Raw genomic sequence first — 20848 nt, forward strand, 5'->3', positions numbered from 1 at the left:
CCGTGGAGAGGAAGAAGTGGAAGCAGGAAATCCAATATGAGGCGAAATGTGATGAGGGCTTTGATTATTGTAGTTGTATGGAGGTGGTGACAAATGGTCAGTTTTGGATATTATTAGAAAGCAGAACTGAGACGAATTACCAGTGAAAGAAAAAATTAAAAACAACAAAACCCAGTAAAGATCGGACTTATGTAAAATTTAAAGTATCAAAGAGCTAAAAAGGACTAGTCTGTAAGATTAAGTAGCGATTTAAATTATAATACAACTAAATGCAGTCACCTAAATATATATTACCCTATTTTTTTAGTTTCATAAGAGATGTCATAACTTCTGACAAGTGTACAGCCATGATTTACTTTATAAAAGAGCTATTTCCAAATTTGAGAGTTTAATTAACAAAGATTATATACAGTCTCCTTAAGGGAATTTTTATATTAAAACTAAAAATACATGATTTATAAATAACCATAGTTCTATATAAAACCACTGGAATTTCTTTATTAAATGCTAGGTAAAAAGCAAAACAGAAAATAATGATGCAATATAACAAAATTTAAAGTTTAATTTGGCTTTTCAAAATCCAGAGCTCTCCATTTTAATTTAGTTTGTCTTAACTAATTTTGATTTAGAAATTTATAAAAGCAGAGAAATTAAGCTAAAATATCTTAGTCAAAACCTACCACTTTATCTCTGTAGATGTGAGAGAATCATAACACTTTTCACTTTTTAAAAGCAATCTTTATGACTTATCTTTTTCTTTCTTTACAGATACTGTATACCTTTCAACATGTAATCAAGTTTCTTTTCAGTATAAACCAATTCACTTGTTTCTAAAACATAACTGAATATCACAAACTGTAATCTATTAAGAAAAAAAAAGGTTTGATAATTGACTTTCTTTCTAATATTTATTATAAAAAAATACATCCTCTTATGCCAGGAGTAGCTTCTAATCACAGGTATTTGTCAAGACTTCCATTTTACCCAGATTTCAAACTTAAACACACTTTAATACTCTATTTTTGCCAAATAAGCAAACAGTAATGATGTAAATGAGGTAAAAAATTCAGTTGATAAGGCTCATTTTATACATACAGCCCATGAACAATATGAGAGAGAGAGAGACAGAAAGAGAGAGAGAGACAGAAATATCTAACCTATGACATATTTTTACTCTGGAGACTTATCAAAGACACAATGAACTTTAAAAGTAATTATTTACCAAAAACAAAAAAAATTAAGAAATTCTAATCATGAGAAAATCTTAACACATTCTATAATAAATACCTTTAAGATATTTATTGATATTATTATATTATATAATATTAATAATATATATTAATATTCTAATTAATATTAAATATTTAAAATAATTTAAATTACTGTCTTGCCTACCCAGAAAGAACCATGCCAAGTCCCCCCCAATTTTTTTCTTTTTTTTTTTTTGCAGTACGCGGGCCTCTCACTGTTGTGGCCTCTCCCGTTGCGGAGCACAGGCTCCGGACGCGCAGGCTCAGCGGCCATGGCTCACGGGCCCAGCCGCTCCGCGGCATGTGGGATCTTCCCGGACCGGGATGCGAACCCGTGTCCCCTGCATCGGCAGGCGGACTCTCAACCACTGCGTCACCAGGGAAGCCCCCCCCCCACTTTTGATATAATTAAATATTGGATATTAAAAACAAACAATAAAGGAAAAACACACTCTTACTTATTAATAACTTCTTGGTACAAAAGAAAATCAAAAGAAATCAATCCTGAGAGGACCCCTACAAACAAGGATTTTAAAGCAGTTATTATGAATATGTTCAGGACGTTCAGGAAAATATGGTCACAATGCATGAACATGTGGAAATCTCAGTTGAGGAAAAAAAACTATGAAACTATCAAAAAAACAAAACAAAACAAAAAAATAAATGAGGGAGTATCGGAAATGAAAAATCATGAATTTAATAGCAGAACTTGAATATGGCAGAAATAAATCAGGTAAGTAGAAGTCAGATCAATAGAAATCATGGAGTCTAAAGAACAGTTAGGAAGAAAGACTGAAAAGACATGAGAGTTTCAGTGACCTGTGAGACAATTAAGAGTGGTCTAAATACAGCATACACAAAAATTAACTCGAAATGGATTAAATACTTGAATATAACATCTGAAATCTTAAACTTCCTAGAGGAAAACATAGGCTGTAACCTCACTGACATCAGCCTTAATGATGTTTTTGTGGATTTAACTCCAAAGGCAAGGGAAACAAAAGCAAAAATAAATAAACGGGACTACATCAAACTAAAAAGCTTTTTTGTTTAGCAAAGGAAACCATCATCAAAATGAAAAGGCAACCTAATGAATGGGAGAAGATATTTGCTAGTCATACATCTGATAATGGGCTAATATCCAAAATATATCAAGAACTCATAAAACTCAACAACAACAACAACAACCCCAATTCAAAACTGGACAGAGGATCTGAATAGACATTTTTGTGGCTGTCTGGAGGGGTGGGATAGGGAGGGTGGGAGGGAGGGAGACAAAGAGGGAAGGGATATGGGAACATATATATATGCATAACTGACTCACTCTGTTATAAAGCAGAAACTAACACACCATTGTAAAGCAATTATACCCCAATAAAGATGTTAAAAAAAAAAAAAAGAAGACATACAGATGGTCAACAGGCACATGAAAACATGTTCAACATCACTAGTTATCAGGGAAATGCAAATCAAAGCCACAATGAGATATCACCTCACACCTGTTAGAATGGCTATTCTCAAAAAGACAAGAAATAACAAATGTTGGAGAGAATGTAGAGAAAAGGGAGCCCTTGTGCACTCTTGGTAGGACTGTAATTTGGTGTAGGCACTATGGAAAACAGTATGGAGATTTCTGAAAAAATTAAGAATAGAAAAGCCATATGATCTAGCTAATACCCTTATGGGTGTTTACCCAGAAAATATGAAAACACTAATTTGAAGAGACATATACACCCCTACGTTCACTGCAGCATTATTTACAATAGCCAAGATATGGAAACAACTCAAGTGTCCAGCAACAGATGAATGGATAAAGAAGATGTCGTATATAAACATTAACATAATACTACTTGGAAATAAAAAATGAATGAAATCCTGCCATTTGCAACAACATGGATGGACCTCAAAGGTATTATGCTAAGTAAATAAGTCAGAGGGAGAAAGACAAATACTGTATAATTTCACTGACATGTGGAATCTAAACAAAACAAAACAAACAAATAAAACAAAAACAAACTCATAGATACAGAGATTAGGTTAACGGTTACCAGAGGGGAAGGGGTTGAGGGGTGACTGAAGTGGGTGAAGAGGGTCAGTGGATGGCAACTGGACTTGTCATGGTGATCACTTTGTAGTGAATACAGATGTCAAATTATAATGATGTACACCTGAAATTTATATAATAATAATTTTTAAAGTGGTCTAAAATATGTTATGAGTCTCAGAATGAAGGTAAAAAATATGGGGTGAAAAAAATGTGAAAATATAATGGTAAGTAATTTCCCAAATGTGGCAAAAACATGAACTTACAGATCCGCAAAGTTCAGGATATCCTAAGGAGGATAAATAAAAAGGAAAGACCACCTTAGCATATCACAGAAAAATTGCTGAAATCCAAAAATGAGGAGAAAACCTTTAAAACAGTCTAAGAAAAACAATATATTATATACTAAGCTAACAACACACTGACTGGTGACTTATCAAAAACAATGCAGGCCAAAAGAAAATGGGAAACTCTTTACAAAAAAAACCTGTAACTCAAAGTTCTATATCCAGGGAAAGTATACTTCCAAAACAAAGGCAAGAAAAGACAAGAAAAGACAGATCAATGAAAATGGAGAGAATTCATCGCCAAAAGAACTGCACTACAAAAAATCCTAAAGTTGAAGGGAAATAACACCAGATGGAAACTACAGATCTTCAGAAAGTAATAAAATATATAGGTAAAAAAATGGTAAAACATGGGTAAATAGAATAGAATACATATGTGTGTGTGTGTGTGTGTGTGTGTGTTTTTCCTCTTAATTTTTTTAAAAGGCATTTTATTGTTAAGACAATATGAAACCAAAGCACAGAGGATGGATGGAGGTTCTGGGACCAACTGGATCTCTCATACAACTTGCTGGTGGAAATGCAAAATGGTATATAAAGTCACTTTAGTAAAGTTTGACAGTTTCTTACAATGTTAAGCATATAATTACCCACTGACTTATAACCCTATTCTTAGGTATTTCCTCAAGAGAAATGAAAACATAGGTTCAAACAAAGACCTATATATTTGAATGTTCATAGCAGCTTTATTTGTATTAGCCCCAAACTCAAAACCCAAATTTCTGTCAACAGGTGGATGGATAAACTGCAGTGTATCTACACAATGGAACACTATTCAGTGACAAAATAGAACAAACTACACTGATCACACACAATATGCATGAATCCCTACAGCATTATGCAAGAGAAAGAAAAATACCAAAAAATACTTGTCCTTAGCAATGTACAGGTAACTCCAAGAAACATATCTACAATTGTTAAAAATGCCAAAATTTTAAGTACAAATGTTTTCTCACTTTAAAATAAGTGAAAATGCACTATTTTGAAGGTATTTTCAAACTTTGCTCAAAACATTCAGTTTTTGTTTATCGATATATATATATATATATATATATATACACATTCATTTATTCATCAATTTAAAAAAAATTACCAAGCACCTATAACATGCCAGACACTGAACAAAGCTTTTGTAGTGGAAAAATTAAATACCTAGAAACAAACCGAAAATAAAATGTTAAGACCTTCATTAGTAAATCTACATCAATTTTCTAAAAGATAAACAAGAAAACCTGAATAATTGGAGAAATGTATAAACATATCATACTCATTATTGCAAAATTTAATATTTTAAAGGTAGCAGAAATCCCTGACAATTAATTCCAAAAATTTGCCCAGAAGAATATATGCATTAGAAAAAAACCAAACAACTTGGAAAATGTAGAACAAAAGGAGGATTTGCCTTCTATATGTTTTATTATGAGGCTGTTGTAATTAAAATAATGTGGCACTAGCACAGAAATAGATCACTGACACCAAAGAGAATCCAGAAGCAGACTATCTGTATAAATAAGAATGCAATATACAATAAAGGAGACATTTCAAAAAAGGGGGAAGAGAAAAGATTTTTCTGTTAAGAGGTGATGAAAAAATTATTTATATGGAAAAAATAAATTCCACATGGATTAAAGATCCAAGTGTAAAAAAATTAAAATATAAAAGAATAAAAAAAAAATAAGGAAAAACAACTTTGTGACTATGGGGTAAGAAATCCTTACATAAGAATCAAAATGCTAAAGTCACATATAAAAATGATTGATAAAATACAATATGTCAGAATTTAAAATGCCTGTAAGACAAAAGGCAACACAGCTTCTCTGAAGATAGGGAGAAAATATTTGCAACCTAAATAATAAAGAATTAATATCCAAAATATCTAAGCAACTCCCAAATATCAAAAGAATACGTCAACTCAATAGAAAAATGGAGGGCACCATGCATAGGCAATTCACAGAAGGGAAGATACAACTAGCCAATAAATATATGAAAAAGATGCTCCATCCAAGCATTAAGCAGAAAAATGTAAAATTAAAACAAAATACCATTTTCATCTATTAGACTGGCAAAAAAAAAACTTTTTAAAGGCTCAGTAATAGTATGTCATTGAAGCTTCAAAACCTGTAAATTAGGCATTATTTATTTCCTTTATGTAAATTAGGAAACTGGGACTCCATGAGGTTAAGGAATTGGCTCAAGATCTTAAAGGGAACAGAGTAACCTCAATATAGAGCTGACCCTTGAACAACATGGGTTTGAACCATGCAGGTCCACTTATACATGGATTCGTTTCAATGTGTGTACTGCAGTACTAGTGATCCACGGATGGCTGAATCTGAGGATGCCTGCACTGCAGATATGGAGGGCCAACTGTAAAGTTACATGTGGACTTCTGACTGTGCCAGGTTGGTGCCCCTAACCACCGCGTTGTTCAAGGGTCACCTGCGCTCCCTTTAAATATGGGGTGGCAGGGGTATGTGTGGGGAGAAGGACATCATCAAATTTGATTAGGTGATTACATCTCCTAACTGAACATATATCAAAATTGTTATCAATTATTCTAGTTCCAAGACTGGATTATCCAACCAGCAAAGAAGAATAGATTAACAAAATGGTTCTCAACTTGGAGGAACCCATCAGGGTCACCCAGGGATATTTATCAAACTACATATACAGTCACATCATTAACTTCCTATCCACATCCCCATACAGAGAACCACCTATACTTCCATGAAAATGATCCAGAGGGGAAAAAAAAATGAAAATGCTGTTTTCACTGGCATTATCTCCACCAGACCACAACAGGAAGTAAAGAAAGCATATAATCAGCTGAGGATTTTTGTTTTTATTTTTAGATAAAAAACAGTAACACAAATGTAGTGCCATATCTCCATGCCCATATTATTTAAAAGAAAAAAAAAAAGATACTAGAAAATGTGCTCATGTTTGAAATTCTGTCCAAAGAGAGTAAAAAAAAAATAAAAAAGGAGTTTCCAATTCTAAGGGATGCCACCAAAGGAAGTGACATAAATGCACAAAGCTCTCGTTCCAATGCTGTAGATGCTGCTCTCACAGAGCTAAATGTGTGCAAGACCGGCCTCCAAACAAAGTCTGTGGGAAGTGAGAACATATGTTTTAATGACATTTTATAAACATTCACAAGAAGTAACAGTTCTGTTCCATAATATTTACTGTATCATCACAAATAGACGTTCCAGCTCAGAGAAATGTTTTAATAGCTACACTTACAGTGGGATCCCTAAAAGGTTCTCATGTTCTCCATACTGTTCTGCATATCTATGCTTAACAGCACACAGACTAATGAATAGTATCCTTCATTTTAGTTGCCTTTTCTTTCTCTATTCTCCTTTTCCACAAATTCTACTCTTATCAACATCTATACTAAAAATATATGTTAACATAATGAAAAATGGAAATATACTTCAAAATAAGTTAAAACCAAACAAAGATAGAAGCCTATTTGTATTGTATCAGAAAAACTTCTTGGAAAAGACTTCGTAGATTTCTTTCCCAAAATATAAATATTTTTTACCATTTCACAAGAAATTTTACATGACTAGTAAAATGAAAACCATCCAGGTGCCTTGTAACACAGAAATCCAAATGGTTTTCTAATCTAATTTTAACTAGAACCACATAACCAAGTAGGTAAAAGCTTAGGCTTTGGGTCAGCCAGACTTTCACTGAAGTTTCAGCTCCACCACTTAACAGCTTCCCTAAAGTACCTAAAAACGTGCCAATGTCCCCAAGAAATCTATCTCATGATCTTTAATTTAAACTGCGTTTCATTCAGCACTAACACTGAAGATAATTTAGGTCTTTCTATTTTAGAAGAAGACAGGCTTTAGCCTGTCTAAATAATGGATTGAAATATTCCTAAAACAACCAAAAGTTAGAGAAGAAAAGCTCTAGGGGTCATTTACTGATTAGAGGATCAACCCCACAACTTTAGAGATGAAGAAAGCTTCAAGAGGTTATGTGAGGGACTTCCCTGGTGGCGCAGTGGTTAAGAATCCGCCTGCCAATGCAGGGGACACAGGTTCAATCCCTGGTCCAGGAAGATCCCACATGCCGTGGAGCAATTAAGCCCGTGAGCCACAACTACTAAGCCTGCACTCTAGAGCCTGCGAGCCACAACTACTGATCCCGCGAGCCACAACTACTGAAGCCCGCACACCCTAGAGCCTGTGCTCCGCAACAAGAGAAGCCACCACAATGAGAAGCCCATGTGCAGCAACTAGAGACAGACCGCGTGCAGTAACAAAGACCCAACTCAGCCGAAAATAAATAAATAAATAAATAAATAAATAATAAACACATTTGTAAAAAAAAAGAAAAAGCTTATTTGTGTATTGGGAACATGTGCTGGAGGGAAAAAGGGAATTAAAAAAAAAAAAAAAGGAGGTTACGTGACTTTCCCAAGGTCAGATAACTAATACATACAAGAGAGGATTTTAGAATTTAGGCCTCCCCTACTCTTCACATCGTAGGAATATGACTGAAGCCTGAAAAAACACTGGAAGAGGTCAAGGTTCAAAAAAGAGGCAAATGGCGCTTCCCTGGTGGCATGGTGATTGAGAGCCTGCCTGCCAATGCAGGGGACACAGGTTCGAGCCCTGGTCCAGGAGGATCCCACATGACACGGAGCAACTGGGCCCGTGAGCCACAATTACTGAGCCTGCACGTCTGGAGCCTGTGCTCCGCAACGACAGAGGCCGCGATAGTGAGAGGCCCATGCACTGCGATGAAGAGTGGCCCCCGCTTGCCACAACTAGATAAAGCCCAAGCACAGAAACGAAGACCCAACACAGCCATAAATTAATTAATTAATTTTTTTAAAAAAAGAGGCAAATGATTCCCAGTAATTTAATTCTATTCTTAATTATAGTACATTTTACTTGATTTGCCCCCGTTCCTCAACTGCCTCCTCCCACATCCCATCCCTACCGACCCACGCCTATTAAGCCATACCTATTAATGAAATCAAAGGAATGAAGATCAAAAGAGCCATCTTTTACTGGGACTTCTAATCATAATTATCCCACTGATGCCTCAACTATTGAAGAGCAAGTGGTCAGCGCTCCCAGAAAGCAAGATAGTCCAAGGCCACAAATACTTTTCTGAGCATCAATGCGATGCAGTGGCTCCCGCAGCCTTTAGGAAAGTCACTGACCAATGCCCACCCTCAACCACCAGTGCCTCAGGTTCCCAATCTGAAACAAAAAAGGGAACACTAGCACATCTTGCTTGAACTTAGGTAAACATTCAACAGATATTCCAAAAGAAGCACTCAGCATAGTTCCTCGACATACAGTAATTGTTCCAGAAATGTTACAGCTTTTAGGATGACAATGGTGACATGCCGGCCCCTTTCTGTGCCAAAGAATACACGCAAAGGAAAGCAAAGAGAACCCCATTCTTTCCGGTTACAAAGGTTAATGTGAATATTTTCCCTTAAGATTACTATGCTGTGCCCTATTTTTTCCCTAAATGATAAGGTTAACTTGTGTTTTAGGAAGTAAGGAAATTAAATACCTTATTAATTTGGCTTATTTTTAAAATAATAATTGCAGGGGCACTAGAATTGTTTATTTAGCACATGAAAATTTAAGTCAAATAGATTTGGTTTCCATGTGTTTGTTCCTGCCTTGAAAGAAAATAAAAGAAACTACATAGTTTTATTTGACTTTCAAATTTCTTTAAATGTAAGTTGAAATTCTACAAATATGAAATACATATAAATTCTGATAATTTCAGGACAAGTGCAATGCTGGCCTTTGAAAAAGTCCCAACTGCCTCATTTAAAATAATTCCCTTATTACTCATGTAATTTATTCATCCCAGAATGTATCTACATCAATATAATTGTTCTAATTTTCAATTTCTGAAAACTTTGACATCACTGCACAGGCAACATTTATTACAGGACATCAGACAATAGTTTTCATTTATTTAATACCAAACAAAAGAAATCTTTATTGCTCTGCAAGTTGACATAGCTTCTAGGCTTAAATTACCTCATGACATTACTTCTCCTGACATAAGGGGCTTAGGCATCCTTGGCGGTCCTGAAGAGGCTCAAACATCTGTTTGGTGAATATCTGAAGCTCGATATTATAGAAGGTGGTTAGTTTAACCAACAGAGAAATTACATATGCCCTAGCATTTCCATCTTCTTAAAAAGCTCTGCACTTGGTTATTTCAGAACCAAGCGCTATTATCCCTAACAGCCAAGGCATTCTCTAGTAACAAGTTAGATGCCCTTGGAGTCTTATTAACTCTTTCAGGTCATTAAGGTACCATTAAGAGCATTAGGGGCTGGGACCTAATTACAGTGCATTAAATGGTCTTAGTGCTCACCAAGTGTTAATGAGCCAGCCAAAGTGACAAATTTTCTATCAGGGTGTATGAGGAATTTGTTTTCAAATGCTGTTTAGACTTTTTTTAGATTTTCAAAGTTGCTACTCCACTTTCAGAAGGCAAAACTTGAAGATTTAAATAATAATGTTAAAATTACAGAAATATAGCCAGCAACCACAGTTTCCTTCCAACTGAAATGTATTCTCTGATGCAATGGCTAGTTTTAGTTCAGTCGAGTCAAAGGTTAAAAAACTATAAACATTAAAACAGGATATTACAGTCAACCAAAGTCTGTACATGTTCATTAGGATCAAAGAAGTTATTTCCTAACAAATAAAACAACCACAGGGGACACGGGTTTGAGCCCTGGTGCAAGATCCCACATGCCGCGGAGCAACTAAGCCCATGCGCCACAACTACTGAGCCTGCGCTCTAGAGCCCGCGAGCCACAACTACTGAGCCCGTGCACCCTAGAGCCCGCGCACCACAACTACTGAGCCCATGTGCCACAACTGCTGAGCCCACGTGCCTAGAACCTGTGCTCTGCAACAAGAGAAGCCACCGCAATGAGAAGCTCGCTCACAGCAAGGAAGAGTAGCCCCCACTCACGCAACTAGAGAAAGCCTGCACACAGCAACAAAGACCCAACACAGCCAGAAATAAATAAATTAATTAATTTAAAAATATTGGTATCACGCTTCAAGCATGATACATCTAGAACTACATGTATAAAAATTAAAGAGTAATAAAAATTGCTTAAAAAAAACCCACAACCCCAGAACTTCCTTACAGAAATACAAATGTGTCTGAATACACCAAAAAATATATAGATAGATAGATAAAACATACTGTCTATAAATTAAAACACACTTTTTTGTTTTCAGAAAAGAAGAAATCGGTAATGACCATGTCAAAAACAGCTTCTTTTTCTTAAGGTAGTAGAAGTTAATAGGAAGGACTTATTTTTTAAATGTCTAAATAACAATTATATATAGGAAATAATAAAAAAATTTCTCTATAAATTTCTGTATTACACACATCCTCAGAAAACTACAGAATTTTAAAGAATGTCCAGTTACCCTTCCCTACATGAATAAAAATGTCAAGTATAGATGACAAATGTTTAAACTGTTAAAAAATCACTCCGTTGTGACAGAAATTTCAACTGATATACAGTAATTTATATTTAAATTTACTGCATTAGATATTTTAAAGTTATTTAAGGAGAAGCTGACTACCAAAACAAACCATTTCTGACATGTATGGACTCCGACACGTATGAAATCAATCTCCCATGCATTTTCTGTAAAAATTTTTGGAAAATGTACACCAGCCAACAATGAAAAAGGAAAGTAAAGTAGAGGGCATCAAAGAATCTAAGAAAGAATAGAACTAATAACCCAGAAAGGCAATGAACTAATAACCCAGGAAGGCAATGAAAAGAAACCCCATGATAATAGCTATGCAGCAGGCTCAAGGGTACAGCCTGTCTAAAACCAGTCATTCGATAAACAGTATGATAAATGAAGTGAATGATAGTCACATAAATACTGTAAATGTTATTTATTAGTTTTCAACTTTCAGATTCAAGAGACAAAACATGAAAAACAGTTATGGTTAAAGAACAGAACCTATGCATTACAAATGTTTACACTGTAGAACTCATAGTGTAGCTGAGGGAAGCTGGGCTGTAAGGGGCAGAGAAGGAAAGTAGTACAGAAACCTGAATGCCCTGGTTTTACACTGGGCAGCCACGAGTTACCGTTCAAAATTAATGAAGCAATAAATACAGCTCAAAGTGTAATACCTAGAGTTATTAAGATAACAGAAGAAGAAATATGGTAACAAAATTGAGAGATGTATAAGATGTTAAATTCCTAATCTTTGAAAGCAGCAACTTAAGTTAACAGGGAAAAGAAAGAGGTGTGAGCACACTGATTACAGAACAGAAGCAACCACTTGAGAACTAAAAACATATGGGGAAGAAGATATGAGAAGTAAGCCTAGGGGGGTGGGGATGAAAAAGTAGGAAGGAGAACATTACTTTTCATTTTATATATGCTTTTTATACTTCTGAGTTTTTATTTCCAAATATATGACTATTTTTTATAATTAAAAAAATGCCATCCAAAGTCTTCTGTTTGTGATTTTAGAAGGTACACGTGGGAGGGACACAATAAAATGTTTAAAAGTTGCTTGGGGGCTTCCCTGGTGGCGCAGTGCTTGAGAGTCCGCCTGCCGATGCAGGAGACGCGGGTTCGTGCCCCGTTTCGGGAAGATCCCACATGCCGCGGAGCGGCTGGGCCCGTGAGCCACGGCCACTGAGCCTGCGCGTCCGGAGCCTGTGCTCCGCAAATGGGAGAGGCCACAACAGTGAGAGGCCCGCATAACGCAAGAAAAAAAAAAAAAAAAAAAAGTTGCTTGGTTTCAGATTAAATACTGTTGATTAATTTTTAAAGATTTATAGTAGATAGAGAATAGCACCAAACTTTTCATAGAAACTAATTTTGTAAAAATTCCTTCACAAATTTAGGAAGCTTTCAACCCCTGTGATTAGTGAGCATCTTTCAGTTCTCATCCCCTCCAATTCCCCCCTTTACAGGTGCTAATGAAAACACAAACAACACACCAGGCTAAATAGTGAAGAAAAAAAGTAAGGTTAGGAATGATTTCTGTCCATTAATATTTGCTTGAGCAGCAGGTCAACAGAAACTCTGTCTTTTGTCTGAAATCGTTTCAGAGGAGAGCTGGATGATGTTAGAGAGATATGATAAATATAAACCAAACTTCAGTTTCAATGAAAAATAAAAGCTGCTACATAGGGTTACCTAGTATTCCATGATTTAGGATTAAAAAAAAAAATTTATACTGCAGACTCTTCAGCCTTTCAATTGGCACCTACATCTATTTTTTTTCTTGGGTCTGTATCGAATAAAAGAGAAGAGAAGAAACGTGGAATATGTGGAGTATGTACAGTAACGTGCAGGTAAAAGAAATGAGAAGTCACAAAAGAAAACACTTGTAACTCTTAAAACTACAGAACTTATCTTACAAAATCTAGATATATAAGAGTACTTAAGTATTGGAACTACTCAGTGTAAATAATATGCAAATATCCTTAAAGTAAATAATCCATTTTCCCCTGTATACCTTATTCATTCTGGAAATAAACACAAAGCACAATGTCAGCTACCATTTCAGAGCAAAATATGTCAATAATTACTCATCTAGTCTTTTCAGATTTAAAAAAGTTATTATAAAGAAGCACTGCTGTATTTCTTAAGATGAAGATAATGTATGTGTTCCCTTTTAGTGTAATGGAAAAAAAGTCCTTTTTGCCTTTCAAAACAATAATTTCTTATTTTAATTATTCTAGTCTGATAATTTCATCTCAACAAAAATAAGCTTCAATATTTCTGCATGTCATGGCTTCAGTATTTCTGCATGTCTCTCTGTATAAGCATACACAACAAGAATTTAGAAGAGGATGTCCAAAGTGCAAGCCATCTCCATTTGGGGTATAAACAGAAAAAAAGTAAAAATACAATTATATTTTTTCATTCTAACCCTTAGGAAACTGTAGGAGTAAGGTACTTTATACTATGTAATCTGGTTTCAATACTGTTAGTTACAAATACTGTAAATTACACAAATATGAATTGTGCAGTATAGCACAGTAGATGGACAATGGACTTTCTCATCAGACTGAAATGAGTTCAAATCATGGTTCCACTATTTACTAAATGTGCAAACTTAGGCAAGTTATTTATTTATTTATTTTTGGCTGTGTTGGGTCTTCGTTGCTGCACAGGCTTTCTCTGGTTGCGGCGAGCGGGGGCTACTCTTCTTCACGGTGCGCGGGCTTCTCACGGTGGTGGCTTCTCTTCTTGCGGAGCACAGGCTCTGGGCACGCGGGCTTCAGTAGTCGTGGCTCGTGGGCTCTAGAGCGCAGGCTCAGTTGTGGCTCATGGGCTCTAGAGGGCAGGCTCAGTTAGTTGTGGCTCACGGGCTTAGCTGCTCCGCGGCATGTGGGATCTTCCCGGACCAGGGATCGAACCCGTGTCCCCTGCATTGGCAGGTGGATTCTTAACCACTGAGCCACCAGGGAAGTCCCTAGGCAATTTATTTAAATCCTTTGAGATTCTTCTAAATTAAGAATAATAATATGTACTAGGACAGGCAGCAGTGTTTGACATATGTTAGGGAATTTGAGGTGTTAAATCACATCTCCAACAGTACTGAGCTAAAGACTAGTTTCCTTAGACTCTCAGCCTCTCCAGTTTAAAGGGACATCCCTCAGTAGAGTTTCGTGACTTTAGTGTGCCACTAGTTGAACAGTTTGTTTTTGCTGGCTGTTGCATCATTATATTATCAGTTCTCATCTGAGGAGCAGCTTATGTATTAAAAAACTTTTAAATTGGGTATTGATTTACTCTTGTTACATATGTATACATATATACATGCATACATATATATGTGAGAAATATGATAATAAAGAAATCCAGTGCAAAATAATGAAATAGATAAGAAAAATATATGGTTTATGGGCTTGAGTCTCATATTTTAATTGTAGTTTTCATGTTTTAGTTTTGACCTTGAGGTCATATGTACTTCACCCAATCAGACCCCTCCCTTTCTCAATTACAAGCAAGAATGGCATAAAATCTCTCTTGTTGTTCCATGTGCAAGAAAAGTTTTTTGTTTTTTTGTTTTTTTTAAGAAAACATTTCCTTTATTAAATGCAGCTATGCTTACATTTTGGTGCATTTCAAAAAGCAATGTTCATCAGTGGTAATGCTTACATTAAATTGAGCATGCACAATTATAATGGAAAAAAATCCCTAAGAACAGCTTTTACACATCCCTCTTGCTAGTGCAGCTCTGTGTAAAACTGGAAAGTCTGAAAAGTATGTTTTCTGCATCAGGAGTTTCCCTCTCTGTACTTCTCCTTCCTGCTCCATGGTGAAGAAAAGGTTTTAAATGCACATAAATTAAGAGAGTTTAAAATATAAGTGTTAATGAGTTTCAGTCAATTCAGAAATGGTATATTTTCAAATTAAGAATTGAGGTCTAGAAAAGACCAGGATCCCAAATAAGGATGAAACTGAAAGGAAAAAGGTTAGAAAACTAGGGGAAAAAATTGGTCAGAGAATAATAATAGTGGCCTACTCAACACTTCATATGACAGCCAGATGCTTTAAGTAAATCATCTCTTATACTGCCAACAAGCTCACAAGTAGGTATACTTACCTACATTATTAGATGAGCAAACTGAAACTCAGAAAGGTTAAATGATCTATCCAAAGTCACTCAAGTAGAAAGTAGCACAGCCAGAATGCAAACTGAAGTCTGTCCGACACCAAAGAAAGTTAACTCTTTGTCATACCAAACTTCTGGAACTTAAATTTCTGGGACATCAAAATTTTGTTAGAGGGCTGTTATCTTTCCCTTCACCTGTACAAGACAGAACAAAAACTAGGTATAAAACCAGCTTATGGAGCTTCCCTGGTGGCGCAGTGGTTGAGAGTCCGCCTGCCGATGCAGGGGATGTGGGTTCGTGCCCCGGTCTGGGAAGATCCCACATGCCGCGGAGCAGCTGGGCCCGTGAGCAATGGCCGCAGAGCCTGTGCTCCGCAACGGGAAAGGCCACAACAGTGAGAGGCCTGCGTACCACAAAAAAAAAAACAACAAAAAAAACAGCTTATGTCTTTGATGAACACTCCCCTTTTTGTTTTTTATTTTTCCTGTTACTCAAATGAATAAAAGAGAGACTTAAGAAAGAAAAGAAGGGCGGGAGGGAAGGAGGTGAGGGGGAAGGGAACCCATAGATTGTACTTTCTTATTCTGAAGTATCGTCTGTCTGTCTGCACTCCTTTTCGTTCTCTTGCTGCTCCCAGCAGTACGACATAACTCAGACACAGTCATATTGAATTGCCCTTCACAGTCCATGGAGAGAGAATCAAAAAACAAAACGTATAAGTTTAACTCCCAAAATATACACTGTGTTTTACATGAGCCTCTTTTAAATTCTAAGAATTCCAATGACACACTGATTTACTTCTGTTTCTGGAAAGTTACAGACTTACCATGAAACTTCGAGGCTTCAGGATCATTCACATTGATAGCAATTAATTTCCAATCTGTTTCACCCTGATCAATAAGAGCCAAAATTCCAAGGATCTTCACATGAACAACATCTCCACGAGAAAGAACCTTTAAAGAGAAAAGAAATTCAGCATTTGCCAGGCTTTGGAGAAATTTACTCATATATAAAAATCTATATGAAAGATTAAAAGCACTATAGACTGAAACATAATAATTAAAATTATTGTAAACACAGTCCTAAAGCCTTTTATGATATCCTTCTTAGAATAGATGTCTTGATCCCTTTCTGGAAACTTAAATTATTTATAGATCTTAAAATTTAATGACTAGGCCTAGAAACTCATACTAATAAGCAGAAAATAAAGTCATGTATATCATGTTATAATATAAATCTGGCTTCTGCTACTTGGGGGTAAAAAGACATGAGAATCCTTTGAAACTTGGGGGTAAAAAGACATGAGAATCCTTTGAAACTGCTTTATAGTACCTTTTTTGCAAACTATATTTATCAGTTACTAGTGAAAAGTAAATTTTTATCATATCTGAATACAGCCTTAAGATAATGAATGACAATGAAAGAATTATTAAAATGGTAAAGATAGAGACAAAGCAGGTTTCATAAAATGCTTTAAAAAGATTTTAAGTGAAACCAAGAAACAGCATGATGTTGAAGCAGATGTTCCTTGTACTAAAGAAAGTTATTTCAGTGGTTCCCTCAAGTTGCCAATGCCAAGTTTATATGCATGCATTCTTTCTATAGCCTTTTATTTTTAAAGGTTTAGCTGGCTATAGAATTTCACTGTAAGCTGAAATCTGAACACATGCTTCAGAATAATTCCTTCATGATTCAAAATTCAGCTTTACATCCGGAAATCAAGGTATGCAAAAGAAAGTCACTGTTGTATCTTGAAATTATTTGAGAGAAAAAAACTGATCTTAAACCATAAAGTCAAATAAATCCTTTCAGAACATTTGCAAAATGAATCTGCAATCTTAATATAAATCTGCATGAAGGTGAAATTAGTTTATCCAACAGATTAATGTGACTGTATAAACTAAACTGAAATACCACTTTTAGGAGAATATGCACAATTATATTAGCCAGACTCTCACGTGTTTAGGCTCTATTTAGTGCCCAGCACTATATTAGACACTACGTATACAGAAAGAAAGCATCCCCTTTCTTAAAGGTTTACAATTTTGTTGGGGAGACTTACACACCTCACGCCAGGAGGTCCTTTATAAAGCAAAAATGTTCAAAGTTATCACATAATCATCAATGAAAGGTGGCTCCATTGGTTAACTGCAACCCTGCTTCTCAGCCAGAGGCAATTTTGCCCTCTAGAGGACATGTGGCAATGCTGGGGACATTCTGGGTGGTCAAAACTGGGGGGGTATTATTAGCATATTAGCGGGGAAGAGGCCAGGGATGCTGTACAGGACAGTCTCCTATTACAGTATCATCCACCCAAAATGTCAATAGTGCCAAAGCTGAGGAGCCTGCAGTAGACTTTGGTGACAGGGGTGTCTATCAGAATTACTGGGAATCATATATAGTTTTTAAAGGCGCCTTCTAAATTGTTTTATTTTTATTCACAAGAATTAATTTACTTCGAAATTTCATACAACATAAGAGCAGATTTGAGACTTTTATGGTTACAAGGGCAAGCAGGAAGCATGTCTGGGAATTACCAAGTTTCATCAGAATGATAAATGCCCTCTGATCTCATAAGCAACAGAAAGGGATTAGACAAACCACTGCCTTGCAATAACACTTTAAAAACTGGAAAGGAAATTCTCTCAATCAAACCAAAAACTCAGGATAAGATGCTTAAAAACAAATGGTAAAATTCTTCTGAATACCCCACAATTCAATTCAGTCTGAAGCAATTCAACAAATTTTGCAGAACACATAATGTTAGATACCAAATGAATAACACTTCTCAAAGAACTTAACTTAAAAATTTCTGTATCTGTGATTCTAAGTCTATTAACAACTTCTAGGACTCTGCTCCTTTTCCTTTGCCCATTTACATATGTGGTGTTAAAAGAGGCTTTCTTCTATGATGTTCCTTATAGATGAGTTAAGGACTAGCCAGGCATAGCCCGAAGCAAGATAAAGGAGCTGTAGTCCCAACAAAGGCCTATCTATTGTTTAGATGGCGATTAAGTACTTACTTCATGTTTACTAAATATTTTTTCGGGCCTCATTAACTAAAAGAATAATTTGCTTTGGATATAAGATAAATCCTATTGCCTCAGTTCCATTATAAAACTCTCAGTCTACCCTGCGAGGAAATTAATGTACAGAGAAGATTCTGTTACTAATTCCTTGGGAATCATACAGTTGACCATGTTTCAAAAATGAGTTGACACTATGAAAGAAGAACGTAGGTAGGCCTCAAAGATTTCAGGCAGAATCAGACTAGGGTTATTACAGACTTTTCTAGCTATTATAAAAATACTTCAAAAGACAGGATTTTTAAGTCACAAATATATGGGGTCAAATTCTTCCTCCACCATTCCTAGAGGTGACTGAGGCCAACTACCTCACACAATATTTTAGGACTTGGTTTCTCCACAGTAAAATGGAGATCACGTGACTTACTCCTTGATGTAAAGATAAAAAGCAAAGGGAACAACAGATGCATGAACTAGAACATGAGAGGTCTTCCACAGATATTAATATTTTTTCTCTCTGGGCTCTACCTGTACTTATCTGCTCACACTTGTCAACTGCTGACTCCTGGGAACCTAGAATGGGCAGAATGTAATAGTGGTCTACAACAAAACTTCTGTGCTGATTTAGAATTTGAAGAATGAGGGGTAAAACTTCAACTGGACCCAATCAATATAAAAAACTATGGAAAGTAAAACTGCTTAAAGCCTGTTATCCTGTGTATTAGGTTTTTACTGCAGTGTAACAAGTTATTACAAATCAAAAGGCTTAAAATAGTGTACATTATCTCACAGTTTCCATGGGTCAGGAGTTTAGGCACAACACAGCTAGATTCTCTGCTCATGGCCTGACAAGGCCAAAATCAAGGTGTTGGCCAGGCTAGGCTCTGATCTGAAGGTTCTAAGAAAGAACCCATTTAAATGCAATTCTCTGCAATTGTAGGACTGAGGTCCCCCTAAATTTGCTGGCTGTCAACCAGGGACTGCTCTCTGCATACAAAAGTATGCTTTCAAGATTAATGATGTATACCTTGTTACAAATCACTTACATTTAAAACCTTTAATTTTATTCCACATATTTAGTGACTTTGGTACATTTATTTAATAGCCTGTATAGCAAGTTTTCTTAGATTCCCTTGTTTTGTCAATAATGACTTAGTGTTACTAAGTCAAATCAGTTTATCAGGTACCGAGATTTTCATGATTTCCAGTTACCAATCTCATTAATTACGTGCTCACTGACAAATTTTTACATCAGTGAAAATAAGATACTTTCATTTAATCTTTTCGCTTACACTTAATATCTGCACAAGGATTTAAATTAACTCAATAATCTGCACTTAATATAAACTGAGTGGCCCCAAGGATTACACCTTCAGAGTAAGAGTTTTCTAAGGAACTTCCTACATTGTTGGTGGGAATGTTTGTTGATGCAGCTACTATGGAAAACAGTACACAGGTTCCTCAACAAGCTAAAAATAGAGTTGCCATATGATCCAGCAATCCCACTCCTGGGCATATACCCAGACAAAACTGTAATTTCCAAAAGATACATGCACCCTTATGTTCATGGCAGCACTCTTTACAATAGCCAAGACGTGGAAGCAACCTAAATGTCCGCTGACAGATGAATGGATAAAGATGTGGCACATATATACAATGGAATATTACTCAGCCATAAAAAAAGAACAAAATAATGCCATATGCAACAACATGGATGGACTTAGAGATTATCATACTAAGTGAAATAAGTCAGAAAGAGAAAGACAAATACCGTATGATCTGTTATATGTGGGATCTTATGAACTTACCTACGAAACAGAAACAGACTCACAGACACAGAGAACAGACTTGTGGTTGCCAAGGGGTAGGGGTGGTAGGGAGGGATGGATAGGGATTTGGGGATTAGCAGATGCAAGCTATTATATATAGAATGGATAAACAACAAGGTCCTACTGCATAGCATTGGGAACTATATTCAATATATGTGATAAACCATAATGGAAAAGAATATGAAAAAGAATGTATACACATGTATAGCTGAATCACTTTGCTGTACAGCAGAAATTAACACAAAATATTGTAAATCAACTATACTTCAATAAAATAAAAAGAATTAGGGTTTTCTCCTATATAACCTTTCCATCGATGTAATGTTATTTAATTTAGTGACTCTTCTTATCATAAAATAAGACACAGGAAACTGACCCAAAGTATATAGCATAGCATCTGGAACAAAGGAGGTACTCATTGAAATATTTATATTCTTCCTTCTAATCTATTCATTTTATACACACTTCACTACCCCCTCTGGAGAAAAAAGGCCAAAAAATAAATTTGTAAACTATAGCTTAAATTTGAAATAAAGCAAACAATTTGGCCATATTTCTGCTGGAGAGATAAAGGAATTATAGAGTCACACAACCATGAACTCTAGCCCCTATTTGTCCTTATCTGGGTGTAAACTAGAAATCTAAGTTGGATGGGAATCTCCCCTGCAGGAAAGGAGTAAGAGACAGGGGGAAGGAAAAGAAGCCAGTGGCGGA

At 35.8% G+C, this 20848-nt stretch overlaps 1 protein-coding gene across 1 annotated transcript in view; it reads right to left on the minus strand.

The window, feature by feature from the left end:
* The window catches only part of PPA2 (inorganic pyrophosphatase 2), an 85864-nt gene that overhangs the window by 28636 nt on the left and 36380 nt on the right, over positions 1-20848 (minus strand). The window contains exon 6 of the mRNA XM_007465889.1: positions 16106-16232. Within this exon, the coding sequence (XP_007465951.1) occupies positions 16106-16232 (127 nt within the window). The remainder of the gene's footprint in view (positions 1-16105; positions 16233-20848) is intronic.

Source organism: Lipotes vexillifer, unplaced genomic scaffold (assembly GCF_000442215.2).
Source record: "Lipotes vexillifer unplaced genomic scaffold, Lipotes_vexillifer_v1.1 scaffold1393, whole genome shotgun sequence".
Classification (NCBI taxonomy): Eukaryota; Metazoa; Chordata; class Mammalia; order Artiodactyla; family Lipotidae; genus Lipotes; species Lipotes vexillifer.